The following is a 13,122-nucleotide window of genomic DNA, read 5'->3' on the forward strand; positions in this document are numbered from 1 at the left end:
TTTAATGAAAGTAGCCTTTAGGTCATTAGGACAAAGTAATCTATTGATACAGGCTAACTTAAGATAGTCTTCAGTGTTCCGCTATGGATGCTTATCATATGCTGAGTGGATGGGAAACTTTTATTTGGGTGTTAAATACGTACATAGTAGAGAGTAGGCAGAATGGTAGTCTATGAATGTGTAGTCATTTCATTGCAGTTTAAGAAACTGAAAAATCCTAGCAAGAGAATTGGCTAGCAATATTGAATGAAGATGAAGAGAGAGGTTTCAGTTATGTGAGGCTCCACAAACATAAAAAAGGATAAAATGCAAGTCTGTTGATTGTTGTCCCAAAATGGTTTCACACTCTTTTGTGTTATCGTGACTTCTGTCTGTGGCTACAAAGTCATGGTTTTGCAAGCTAATTACTGTAAGGTGCTGAATATTTTTTTTTTCTGCTTCAAAATATATATTCCAAATTCAGGCACTACTTTCCTTACTTCTGTGTCAAATCTCTGCTACAAAACATTGGAAGCTGATATGGGTTTACTTATTGCTTGCTACAATGCATTATTAAATAATGTTGTTGATGTTCCCCACTGTAGATTATAAGTGCATATTAAATGAAAGTCCACTGGTCTTTATCCACCATATTTTCGTTGCTGTGTTCGAGAACGCCTTGCAAAAACTCCTGGTAGTGGTGCTTAAGAACACAGCAGTATTGATTAAAGGGACAGTCTACTGCTGAAGGAGAGTACAAAAATATTTGTATATTCTGATAGATCTCGCCACTTTGTGGTGGTATCGAGGGAAGAACTTGCTGTTTAGCCAGGAGTTTATATTTTAAATCGATCAGGAAAGTCTGGTTTTAGTGGATGGTGGCATCATACTCTGCCCTTTCGACACCAACACAATGTGGCAGTCATCGTGTTCATAGAGCTGCTTAGAGTCACTCTACTATGGTGTGTCCACAAGACGTCTTTGCAGATGCTTTATAATGTTGAGAAAACGAAAATATGGTATGGAAAACTTTCATTTTAAATTGTTCTGTCATGTTTCTCAGCTCCACAGCCGGATATTCGTCAATTTGGTGGATAGAGCTTTTGAATAAAACGAGAAACAAATTATCGAAAAAGTCTGTAGAATATCCTTTTAAAACAAATTTTTGTTGTGAGAATGTCATATGGCAGCCTACATCTGCCAACCCTGACCTAACAGACACATGGTGGCTTATTATTGCCATGAGTATTTAATTAACTGAGCCGCAAGTTTTTTTTTATACCTGGTCCTTATCACTATACCTACTATGCTAAAGAGGTTTTGTAAACCTGTCTTTAAAATAAGACTGGTGGTATCTGTAGATGCCAGCAACAGTTTTTTTTTTTTGCCGGTAACAGCCGTCGTCAGTATAGCTGCAGTCTTATTCAAAGCATTTAAAGAACATTGACTAGTTGTGAGGCAGTAAAATTAAGGCACCTTAGGGTTGTTTTCAACAAAACATAAGCCTCTTTAAAACATTGCACTCGGTCTAATTTGCAAAGTGAAGTGTGGCCACTAGTCAGCATAGTCTGACTGCCAGCAGAGTCCCGAACTTTAAAAAGCATTATGGGCTTTGCCCTGGCTTCCTTTCGCCTACATAAGGTATTAATTTTGCAAAATTTGCAAATTCTGCCTTCGTTAGCATGATGATTTAGAGAGATCTACAAGAATATGCTAACATTTTTATATCTGCCTCGTACAGTAGAATATCCGTTGAACATACACAGTTTTCATGAAATTAATCTGGAGCTTATTATACGCCCCGCTCCGTGCACTGGGTATAGGGGCATCACTAAAAGCCACCTAGCGGTCATTTTCAGAAGCCGTTCCGGGATACGAGTTCCTGCTGTTCATGTGTCGCTATGAGAATTGCCGACATTCGCAGCGGCGATATTTGTGTTTTTTCAGCTGCTGTTGATTTTTCTAGGGCGGTCTGAAATTAAGGTGCCTCTTTGTGTAGAGCCGAAAACATTCATGATGCTGCAGCCGTCTGGGAGAAACTAATGCATACATTCACCGTGTGCCCCTTACAAATAAGCGCTAAATGACCAGCTGCCATGTTGAGCCCCACTTTATTGTGGGTATGTTGCATCGATTGATCAATTACTTCAACAAAATAATCGCTGTTTTCTTTTTCATTTACCCTGCCTTTGCTTTGCAAGCTCTTTTCATGTGTGAGCTCATGGTGACGCACCTCGACCCAATATATGAGACATTCAGCGCCACACGCTGTTAAATCGTGCCAGCACCGCTCTCTTATAAGTATATCGCTTCATCATCTAGATTTGCTAGACTTTAATGTGATATCACTAAGGATCCCGTGTCGTAGGATCGCTTCATCGTCTGAATTTGCGAGACTTTGTGATGTCACTAAGGATCCCGTGTCGTAGAAAATCCGTCGGCGTCATCGTTGGCCGCGAACGAAAAATCCTGATGGAAAATTCAGGATAAGTTTGAAATGTTCAGATTGACGCTAAATTTTTCAATGAAGTTCCGTAACGAAAGGAAGATAATTGAGCGGAAATGAAAACTGAGTCAACATTGTGAGTGGGGATGGAATTCGGACCCAGGACTTGCGTGTTGCAAGACACACACACTCATAGGTCACGAAAACTCGCTGGTTCAAGCCGAATAAAGGTAGACCTACTGCATTCGGGATGCGAATGGGGTCCGACAACGCAATTGCATTCTGATCTTAATAGGCGATGCTTAAGTGCCCCCCTGTTTAAAGGATCTCCACGGGATTAGCCGTGACGATGGATTGGATCGGGGCGATGATACGTTTCAGAGTGTGTACTGTTGGAAATTGGTGGAATACGATAAAGGGAGCGCTTATAACATTCGACAAATTATATGCTTCGTAAAGCTTATGCAGTTAAATAAAAAGACAAAATATTTAGGCATGCGGCTCCTAACTAGCACCGGCTATACGTTATAGGCCATTAAATACATGTGCCGCGCACTTGAAGCACCATGTTGAATTCGTCAAATCTCATACCTCATATCCGTCATTACTTTGCACCCAGGACCTATGAAATGGCCTTTATTCCTTATTCAAGAATAACTCCTCATTGCCCAAAAGTTTGGCAAAAAAACAAAAAAAAAATTAAGCACTACAAAAATATGGAGCACTGCACTAATTACAGGTTTACACAGTAACCAACACATTTTGTTTCCCATATCTAAAAGCGAATGGCAGTAATCGTCAGAAAATTCGCAATGACGCGCCTGTATTCTTTCAAGTGCTTTCATATAGAAATATAACAAGAATGACAAGCGACTTGTTAACGCGAAGTGAACTCAAACAGTACGTGCTCGGGCATATTGCTTGCCGAGCTGGGACAAGTATATACAATTAGTAAAATTAGTTTTGCTAAATCTCATTGTGTTCTGCAGGCACAGTGACTCATTGCTGCAGTTGGACAACGGTGTGCGGATACCACCTGAGGGTTGGAAATGCCAGGAGTGTGACCTCACCGAGAACCTGTGGATGAATCTGACTGATGGCGCCATCCTGTGTGGTCGAAAGTACCACGACGGCACTGGTGGCAATAACCATGCTGTGCAGCACTATGAAAAGACTCGCTTTCCACTTGCGGTCAAACTGGGCACCATCACGCCAGATGGCGCTGGTGAGTTTAGCTGCTGTGCCAAAATTGTACGCTGGGTGTGTGTGCCAATGGAAAGGGGTCGCGGGCCTGAAAATGTGTACTACTCTAAAGATATTGTGTTGTGCTTCAAATTGCTGTCTTACCACTTTGGGATTAATAATACAGTAGAACCTCGTTTATGCGTTCCCGGCTCAATGGATTTCGAGTTTCATATGGTCAAAATCGCGGGCAGTAAAACATCTCCTCATTGAGTTACACTAATTTTCTTCCGGTTAATACGTTCCCGGATACAGTTAAACCTCGATGTAATGAACCTCCAAATAGCGAATTCCTCGATATTACACAGTTTTTCATTTCCCTAACACCGTCCCCATTAAAGTGCGTGTATTTCAAAACTCCATGTAACAAACGTGTCGCGGTGGTTGACCTTGATATAACAAACTTGCGGTGCAGACGTCTCCTAGCTGGTTCGAAATTACTGGAAATTTGGCATAACCCCACAAGTTTCAGGATAGTAAAACATGAACTGACGTGAAAGGAACATCTACGATAGCAACGAACGACCGCAGTTAATACAACGCGCCGCACTTCAGCGCTGGGGAAAATGCAGCAATCTCCGCTTCTTTCGCTGTCGTAACGCGGCACTACTGTAGTTCATGCTCAAAAAGCAGTGAAAAATAACTGAACAAAGAAAAAAAAAGTTACAGGGGTTCAACGCTGCTGAGCTGAACGTGGAGCGAAAGCTTTGGCTGTGGGCGACCGAGCCTTGCATCGAACACAACCAGCATTCTGTTGAACGCATCAAAGTTCATAGGCATTTTAGGCAGAATCCACTTTTATGCCGTGACCGTGCGAGGCCGGCAGATGCTGTCCGCACATGCGGAGTGCGGAAACTACCCTTCTCCTTTCCGCGCCGGCGCGTGCATCTGCTGGAATGCCGCTACCCTCCTCTATCTCCTCTGTAGCAAGCGCAGCCAGCGGCGCAACACCTGGCGCATATGTGGCAAAAACCGGTGTTGACACATGACATGTGCACCGCCACTCCTTTCCAGGCGCTGTAAAATGCGCGAAGCATAACGAACTGTTGCTTTTGCTACAAAAGACAGGGGGCGAGCAGTGTGCATCCATTGCTCCTCCACCTTCTTTCCCCACTTCCTCGTAGACTCGTCGTGCGAGCCGTGGCGGAGGTAGAGGCTGCTGCTGCAGTCGCGCCGTGCTCTCTTTCAGCGTGATCGCAAAACACTTCCGCTTCTATAGTTTCCCTTACAAGGAATTCTTAATCTGGTTTTCACTATGCACTGTTTTTGGGGCCTTCGTGCGGAAACTGCATATAACGAAAAACTGGATGTAATGAAAAATCGCAGACATTTTACAAGTTCGTTATAACCAGGTTTAACTATAACATGATTTCTTGGCTACTACATTCGAAATTTTTACAAATTGTTGTCATATAATACATGTGATAGCGAGTTCTCGCAACTAGAAAAACTGATCAGCAGCACTCGCCTGCCACAGTTGCTTTCCTGCAGTACCTAGCTCTGCAAGGAGCGAAGCATTAGAGAAAGCCAACATATGAGGCGCCTGTTCCCGCGGAAACATGACTTATGAGGAGAAACGCAGTGGCTTCTTTGCAATGTCTTAGGTGCATAGGGGTGGACCAATTAAAAACTGTTACAACTATTCACTTCCGTTCGAGAGGATCGGGTCTGGGGGATGCGGCATGAGCAAGAAGGCAGCGACTGTAATCCATTGCAGTGGCCCCTCTGCATTTCACTGATGTAAAGGGGCGAAGCATCCAGAAACAACCAAGAAAGTGATCCCGGCTCGTTATTGCCTTCTACGAACCTGATTTGTTACTAAATCTCTTCCGCACTTAGGACAACACAAGTACAGGCAGAATTTTGTGAGAGCTAAAAAGGAGTTGTGCATACTGGATGCAGTGCTAAGCTACACTTTTATGTGGAGAAAGTCTAATTTCTAAATGCCTTTGTACCTCACTCGGCAGTTAATTTTTCATAGTCGGAGAGTTCAGATATGTTTTACCGAATAATATTTTTTTCTGCCACACTTTTTAAGAAACGTATTAGTGAGGTTTAACTTCTCAAAGCAGTTGCAGTCACTTGTTCTTGTTTTCAGGAACATAGATTTTTTTTTTTTGAGATTCCTTTTTTGCACATTTACTCTGAGGAATGCAACTTGGGCTTTGTGGAGGACTGTGTTCAGACTGAAGGTATCAAAATGGCCTGCTCTTGTAGCGAGAGCTACATTGGTCATAGTCTCGCCATTTCGCCGTGCCTGTCCAAGCAGCGAAGAAAGAGGAGGAGGAGGAGAAGAAGACAGATAGCTCAGTAGTTGGTAGAGGCGAACAACAACAGCAAGTTGCTAGGACAGAAGGTTCATTCGAATGTTGTGACGGCGGTGTGCCCCGGAGTTTGACGTAGAGACGATGTCGTACCATTAGAAGTGTTCTGCACCCGAATGAGAATGGTTAGCAACGAGAGGCAAAGGGTGTTCTTATGTGAAGTGATTCCCCTATAGCATAAATAAAGCTGAAACCATAGAGTAAACTACTACGTGCAAAAGCCATGTCTAAACTTTCAAGCCGAACCTAAGCATAGCCATGCAGATTGTTCTCGCGTAACTCCAAGTTTAACCACAAGCTAAACCCCAGCTAATTTTGTTATCAGATGTCTTTAGCAGACCTTATTATTGTGTTGCAGTTTGCATTACCGGGATCCTTCCCATCAGCGCAGTGCTCCCACACTGGTTGTTCCCGGCGCAGTGGGCATGTGCTTAGCTGACAGGCAACTAGTGTCATGTGGCACCCTCAAGGCGAGCCGGCATGCGTTGAGACCAATCAAGCGCGTTCGCACTGGTACTCGTATAATGCGTACTGCACCACAGCACACGGTCTGCTAAAGTTGTCTATTAGCTGCATGATGCTGAGTGAGCTTGTGAGGAGCAAATAATCTCTGGAACAGGGTGTCAGGATGAACGTTTCTCAGTAGTAAAAGCTTGTTAATTTGAACTTTACGGGATAGGGAAAAAAGTTCGAATTATCCGATGTTCAAATTATCGAATGGCCTCGAAAAAACTGACAAGAACTTTTTGTATTACAGTAAATGTACCGTATTTAGTAATGCCACTGTAATGAGAATGAACTAAACAGCAGCTAAAATATACTGTTATGCCGCGTCGCAGCCATCAATCAGCTGTTAGAATCAAAACCGTAATGTAGGAGAAAACTCCCAGTGTTAAATGTTTATGTGGCATTGACAAATTTTATGTGACTCTTTGTGTTTACTAATGCCTTGAACAGTATGGTAAGAAAATGAGCGATTGGAAAAGATGTGATGTCTGAACTTCTCGAAATGAGCTCTACGCTGCCTGTTCTCTTTTCAGATGTCTACTCGTATGATGAGGATGACATGGTTGTGGACAGCAATCTTACCAAGCATCTTGAGCACTTTGGAATAGAGATTGCGAGGATGCGGAAGGTCAGTAGCCTGTTTTTTGGTCATGGTTTTCTTCATAAATTTATTATTTTTTTTGCAGTAAGGCGAGTGTTTTGTTGAACTAACTTCTGAAATTTCATGTGAAGGTATGCAGCGCTGTGTAGCACTTCTTATTCTGCATCACTGCTCCTCACAAAAAGGATTGCCTCAATATTTGGGTGAACCGGTTTAATAAATTGTGGCTAAGTTGTGTGGGGTGGACATGATAAAATTTTCTACTGCAGTTAAGCCTCTATGTAATAAACCTCCATGTAGCGAATTTCTCAATACTATTATGAAGTTTTTCAATTCTCCAACGCCGCCCCCATTGAAGTGTGTGTATTTGAAAACTCCATGTAACGAACATGTCGCGGCGGTTGACCTTGATATAACAAACTCGCGGTGCCGATTGTCTCTTAGCAATTGCTGAATTACTGAAAATTTGGCATAACCCCGCAAGTTTCAGGATGATAAAGCACGAACTGAAGTGAGAGGAACGTCTACAGCAACGAGCGAACGCAGTTGATACAAATCGCCGTGCTTTAACGCCGACAATGCATCTATGTGGCAGAGTCTGCACTCTCCGCTGCTTTTGTAACGTGGCACTACGGTAGTTCATGCTTAAAAGCAGCAAAATAACAGAACGAAGAAAAGAAAGACACTGGGCATGCAGTGTGCATCTGTTTCTGCTATGTGGCTGCTCACGGGCCTCCGCGTGTCGGTAGTGGGAACAGCAGAGTGCTGGTGATGCACAGTCGGAAGCCAACGGTGATGGGCAAGCGGGAGCATGCTTGAAGACGCAGGCAGCTGTTTGCTCAGCGGCAGCGCGAACACATTTGTTCTCCCCCAGACTGATTCCTCCTCTACCCCCTTTCACCACTTTCTCGTAGACATGTCGCACGAGCCGCGGGGGAGGGGTAGGCTGTTGCCGCCGTCGCGCCGCGCTATTAGTGCGACCGCGAAATGCTTCATCGCTGCTGGAATCTTGAATAAATATTTATTTTAAAAGTGGTTTTCCTTACAATTCATTCTTAATTTTTGTTTCATTCTACATTGCCCTTTTGGGTCTTCAAGCAAAAACTGCATATATACCGAAAACTTGAATTTAACAAAAAATTGTGGACATTTTACATTTTCGTTAAAACCAGGTTTAACTGTAGTTCTAGAGGTGGCACTGTCATGTTGCTGTGGCCTGCTGAATGAAGCAGTAAGGAGGTGGTGACATAGTTGGTGGCTTGTGCAGGCATTTTGACATTTGCAATGCCACTGAGTGTTGACAAAAGAGGGATTTTGCATGTGAAGGATGTCTCTATTGTTGGAATGGCTGCCTTTGCTTGGAACAGGAAAAAGCTGGTAGGGAAAGGGCTGTCTTGAAAAGTGCAGCGTGTGCAAAGGAAGTAGAGAAATGTGACACAGTAGCTTTTATTGGCTGATGGCTTGTTGAGATAATGTCTGCATTTAAACACATAGAATGTAAATAGGTGACAGGAATACATGGCAGTTCGACTCGCAAAAAAAAAAAAAGAAAAGAAAGAAAATGCCTTATATTGGTGCGTGTTAGTTTACTTTCTTTTGTTACAAAAATTGCCATGTGAAGTTATAGGGTTGATGACCTGTATGTGTATAAGAATAGTTGCTTGTTGGGCTAGTTGGTTCATTGTAACTTGTGTAGCAGTGAGAATAGAGAATGGAAGGGATAGCAACAGGGACAGAGTGAATAGAACGCTGACTTCGAACTGTTCATTCTGCTAAAGATGCCAAGCATATGTACAAAACAAAGCTCCAGCAGGAGAAAGAAAGGAAAGCAGTCGGCACAAATGTTGCAAGGTGATAGAAACAGGGTCCTTCTCACCAAGCACCGAAAAACCTCAGCTTTGTTTTGGTCAGTGTAAATGATTGCATGCTTACATTGTTACACACCACCCTTCTGCATGAGCATTCTTAACCAACTTGATTATCTCTAATGTGATCTTTGCGTCAGGCCACAGTCCTGTTTTCTTTTTAACGGAGGTACATGCGGCATGGTATGATGAGGATGAACATTTTGTTTCGGTTTAAGGGTCTTAGCGTCCCAAAGTGACTCAGGCTATGAGAGATGCCGTAGTGGAGGGCTCCGGAAATTTCGACCAACTGGGGTTCTCGCGCACTGACATTGCACAGAATAAACAGTTGGAAGTTAGCATTTTTATCACTCTTTCTTTGTAGTTGGCCTTTCAGTGTTCTATTTGCTGTTAAAGAAGTTCCATACTTATCGATAACCGGTTTCGAGGATATTAGATAGTTTGGCTGAAACAAGGGCATATGTGCCCCATGCCGGTGCCCATTCCCAAGTGGGCCTATAAAGCTCCATATGTCATATTGAAATCTGTCCTGCTTATGAAAATTCAAATTGTGCTCTGTTTACCCAGCTTGCTCTAGCTGGCTGTCACTTTCTAGACGAGTGTAGGGGTAGGTGAAGGAACAACAAACTTCAGGCAATGTCTGGAGCATGCATGATCGTATGGTGCTTGAATTTGAATCTATGGGACCATTGGAAGTTCCATCTTCTGCTAATCATTTGGACCACGCGCAAGCATGGAAGGCACTGTGAGGCGTGAGGCACCGTTTTAACTCCTTTAACCCTTATGTGCCTATGAATACAGGCCTTGTGATTACGTCATCACGCATGACACGCGTGCCATAGTATCACACCATAGAAAACCAGATAAAAAGCGCAGTGGCCTGGTGGAGGTGTATGCGTTGACTTTTATTTGGACTCATATTTTTCCTCTCGGGGAGTGCAAGTATGGGTTTGAAACTTTTGGGATTAAGAGTATAAAGACTGAGCTTATGTGCACTTGCGAAAGGCAGCAAGGAAGGATTCAGGGTCAGTGATTTTTAGCAAGAGTGTTTTTGTGAGGAAAGGCTTTTTAAGTTTATGCTGTTTGTCTCAAAGCAACTCAGGCTATGGTGATGCCACAGTGGAGGCTTCTGGATAATTTTCACCACCTGTGGCTCTTCAATGTGCACAGACCTCATACAGTACACGGGCACCTCGCATTTCGCCTCGAGCGCCCTAGTAGCCACAGTGGTGGAGCAGAGAAAACTGTTGCATGAGTGGCGTGAAAATTGGGGAATGTGGTGAAGGATGTGTGGGCTGAACCAGCTTTGTGAGCCGGGACTTGGGGTTGGTGGAAATGCAGACCGACAAAACTATGCTGGAGCTTGAGATTGACCTGAACCAAAGGACGGGCGAGTGGGCACTGATCCAGGAAGCAGGCAGCCAGCTGACACCGTTGTTTGGCCCTGGCTACACAGGCCTGGCCAACCTTGGCAATTCGTGCTACTTGAACTCCGTCGTTCAGGTCATGATGAGCATCCCGGAGTTTCAGCGCAAGTAAGCAATTTTTGATTGTTATCAATGGCCTGCTCTATTCCTGTGGCTGCTTCATAAGCTACTGTTGGGTTGAGCGTATCTCTTCATTGATTGAGTGTGACTATAGAGCAAAGGTCATTGGCAATATGAGTCTCATCCATTTATTGCTTTATTGGTTGCAGTTTTAGGACCCAGCAAGGGCCTAGCAGAAAAAGTGAACATTAGTTGTTTTGAACATGTTACGAAATTCTGAAATGGCTGACTGTAGACGTTTGCAGCAGGGTTGCATCTGCTTATATGTGCGTGTTGAAGTAGTTAGATCTCTCTTGAGCACTGTGGTATTAACCTTTTTTTCTGCAGGAAGGCATTATTAGTGTCGGCTCAGTTCTGGCCCGATTTTCTGCAGAGCGGTTGTTTTAATATTTCTCCGATCTGATGATTTTATAAGGTTTTTAGATTTTATTTATGTCCCATGGAATGCAAAAAAGAGTATGCATGTGGGAAAGGTGGATTATATATTCAGAGCGAATACGAATGGAATAATCATTTTGTCCAAATAATAATGCTTGTGTCACCATTGTTTTATTTTTATTTTGGGATGGAATCACGCTGTCTTAACGCCTATGCATATATCCACAGATCCACATGCTGTTTTCGGTAAACTGGAACCGTGCGCCATTTACCACAGTTTCACCACACAGTGTGCTTCGCCACAGTACTTTACTACTTGCTCAGTCCGTACGGTGAAGCATCCTCAAAAAGCAACGGGGCAGTTTTGTGAAAAGTCCCCACTGCTACTATTTCGCATTGCAAAAAGGGTTGCAGAGACCAACATTTTGGAGCAATCTCGAACATTCGCGACGGTGTGAGCAAAGCAGAGCACTTGGTGAAATCAGGAAAAACCATCATTGTCACTGGGGTTGTTGATGCAGACAATATCATGCAGGTGTTCGTCAGATAAAATTATTGCGATGGAAATGATTTTCAGCACTTTTTTTCATGGCAATTTGATAATTGGAACAGAATTTCTGGCCCCTTGAAAATCCAATTATTGAGGGTCTATTGTATTAACACTGATAAAACAAATTATTGTCATGTACTGCGTTGTAAGTAAAGTACTGAATCTAAATTCTCAGACAGTAGTCTTGATATTGAACACTGAACGCGTCTTCGGGTGATAAAAACAAAAAGAGGATTGTAATTATAGCAGCACAACTTGTTGGATTATTAGTACATGCAACGTTAGCTTATATGGATGTGTTATAGAACGCTGCCTTCTCTTTATGTGCTTTTCTTTTTGGTATTAGGTACTATGATGGTGCTAACCGGATCTTTGACACTTCTCCACCTGACCCTCCTGAGAACTTTACTGTTCAGATGTGAGTGTTCCTCCCAACCTTAAATTAGTTGCTATGTTTGAATGTTTGAAAACTCTTCGTTATGTGTCACATTGTCAGGCACTGTGTATTCATCCTTGCAAATGACAACAATCTTGCAATGTTTACAATCCTTGGGGCATTGAAAATCATTTATGCAGTAAAAAGTGTTTAATTCGATCCTCTCTGTCTGGAGATGTTTAATTGCACCACGCAGTGTTAGTGAGTACGCATTGGTTTGCATCAGCAAATGCTTGCAGCTAAGCATGAACTCGTAAAGCACTACAGTAACTGAAGCTGGGTGACAGAACAAGCAACATGATTATAGTTCACTATTTGAAAGCAGCTGTGGCACATTTTTATTGCAAAGGTATCGCCTTTTTCTACGGAACTAAAGAGCGCAAGCAGTAGACAATCCACAGAGAAGGTGATGACTGCGCTAACAACATGGCAACAACGCATATGTAGATGAGGCCACCCTTTTGCAAGCAGACAAGAAACCGACATGTCATCTGGTCTAAGGTAACGTGCTTGCAAAAGGGTGGCCTTAGGTCTGTATATGCGTTGTTGCCACGAAGAATAAAGGTAGTTGTTAGATAGCGCTTGTCATTGTCTTCTCTGTGTCTTTTCGGTGGATTGTTTACTGTTTGCGCTCTTCAGTTCCATAGAAAATCATGAACCAAAGGTATTAGTAGGTCATTGATTTAAAATCTTGTCCGTCTGCCTGTATGTCTAATAAATCGCGAGTATGGTCGTTGTTAGTTGTAGTTGTTAGGTGGCATGGTCAGCAGAGTTTAGGTGTCCCTTAGTTTTTTTTTCTTGCATTGTGGCATGTTCTACTGTGGAAAAAGTTCCTGTGTCTTCACTCGTGTAATTGTGAACTGTTTTGAGGGAATCGTCCTCATAGTTGATTGCACAACCGTAAACTTGAGTTGCCTTGTCCATTAGTTACATTTAGGACATTCTAATTAGTAAGCCTGTTTTGATTGACGATTTCCTTTCTTCACCAGGGCGAAATTGGCAACAGGCATCCTTTCTGGTGATTACTCAAGGGAGCCATCTTGTGAAGGTAGTGGCCAGTCAACCGAAGTAAAAGTAAGCAAGCTACAAAAGTCAGTGGGTGATAATTTGTTGGTGCAAATCATTTTTATGCCCAAAATGCATTTTTACTGTGATAAGTAATATAGTGAAAGCTCGTTAATTCGAATTTTCAGATAATTCAACTACACTGCTTGGTTCAGCCAAGTTCCATAAAGATCTGTGTATAA

At 42.9% G+C, this 13,122-nt stretch overlaps 1 protein-coding gene across 2 annotated transcripts in view; it reads left to right on the plus strand.

The window, feature by feature from the left end:
- The window catches only part of LOC146197297 (ubiquitin carboxyl-terminal hydrolase 5-like), a 41,840-nt gene that overhangs the window by 2,536 nt on the left and 26,182 nt on the right, over window positions 1-13,122 (plus strand). For both annotated transcript variants that reach the window (XM_084599115.1, XM_084599116.1), the window contains exons 6-10: window positions 3,415-3,650; window positions 7,032-7,126; window positions 10,306-10,499; window positions 11,786-11,857; window positions 12,865-12,949. In XM_084599115.1, the coding sequence (XP_084455241.1) occupies window positions 3,415-3,650; window positions 7,032-7,126; window positions 10,306-10,499; window positions 11,786-11,857; window positions 12,865-12,949 (682 nt within the window). The remainder of the gene's footprint in view (window positions 1-3,414; window positions 3,651-7,031; window positions 7,127-10,305; window positions 10,500-11,785; window positions 11,858-12,864; window positions 12,950-13,122) is intronic.

The sequence above is a fragment of the Amblyomma maculatum genome, chromosome 3 (assembly GCF_055883805.1).
Source record: "Amblyomma maculatum isolate TAMU_Amacu chromosome 3, ASM5588380v1, whole genome shotgun sequence".
In the NCBI taxonomy this organism is placed as follows: Eukaryota; Metazoa; Arthropoda; class Arachnida; order Ixodida; family Ixodidae; genus Amblyomma; species Amblyomma maculatum.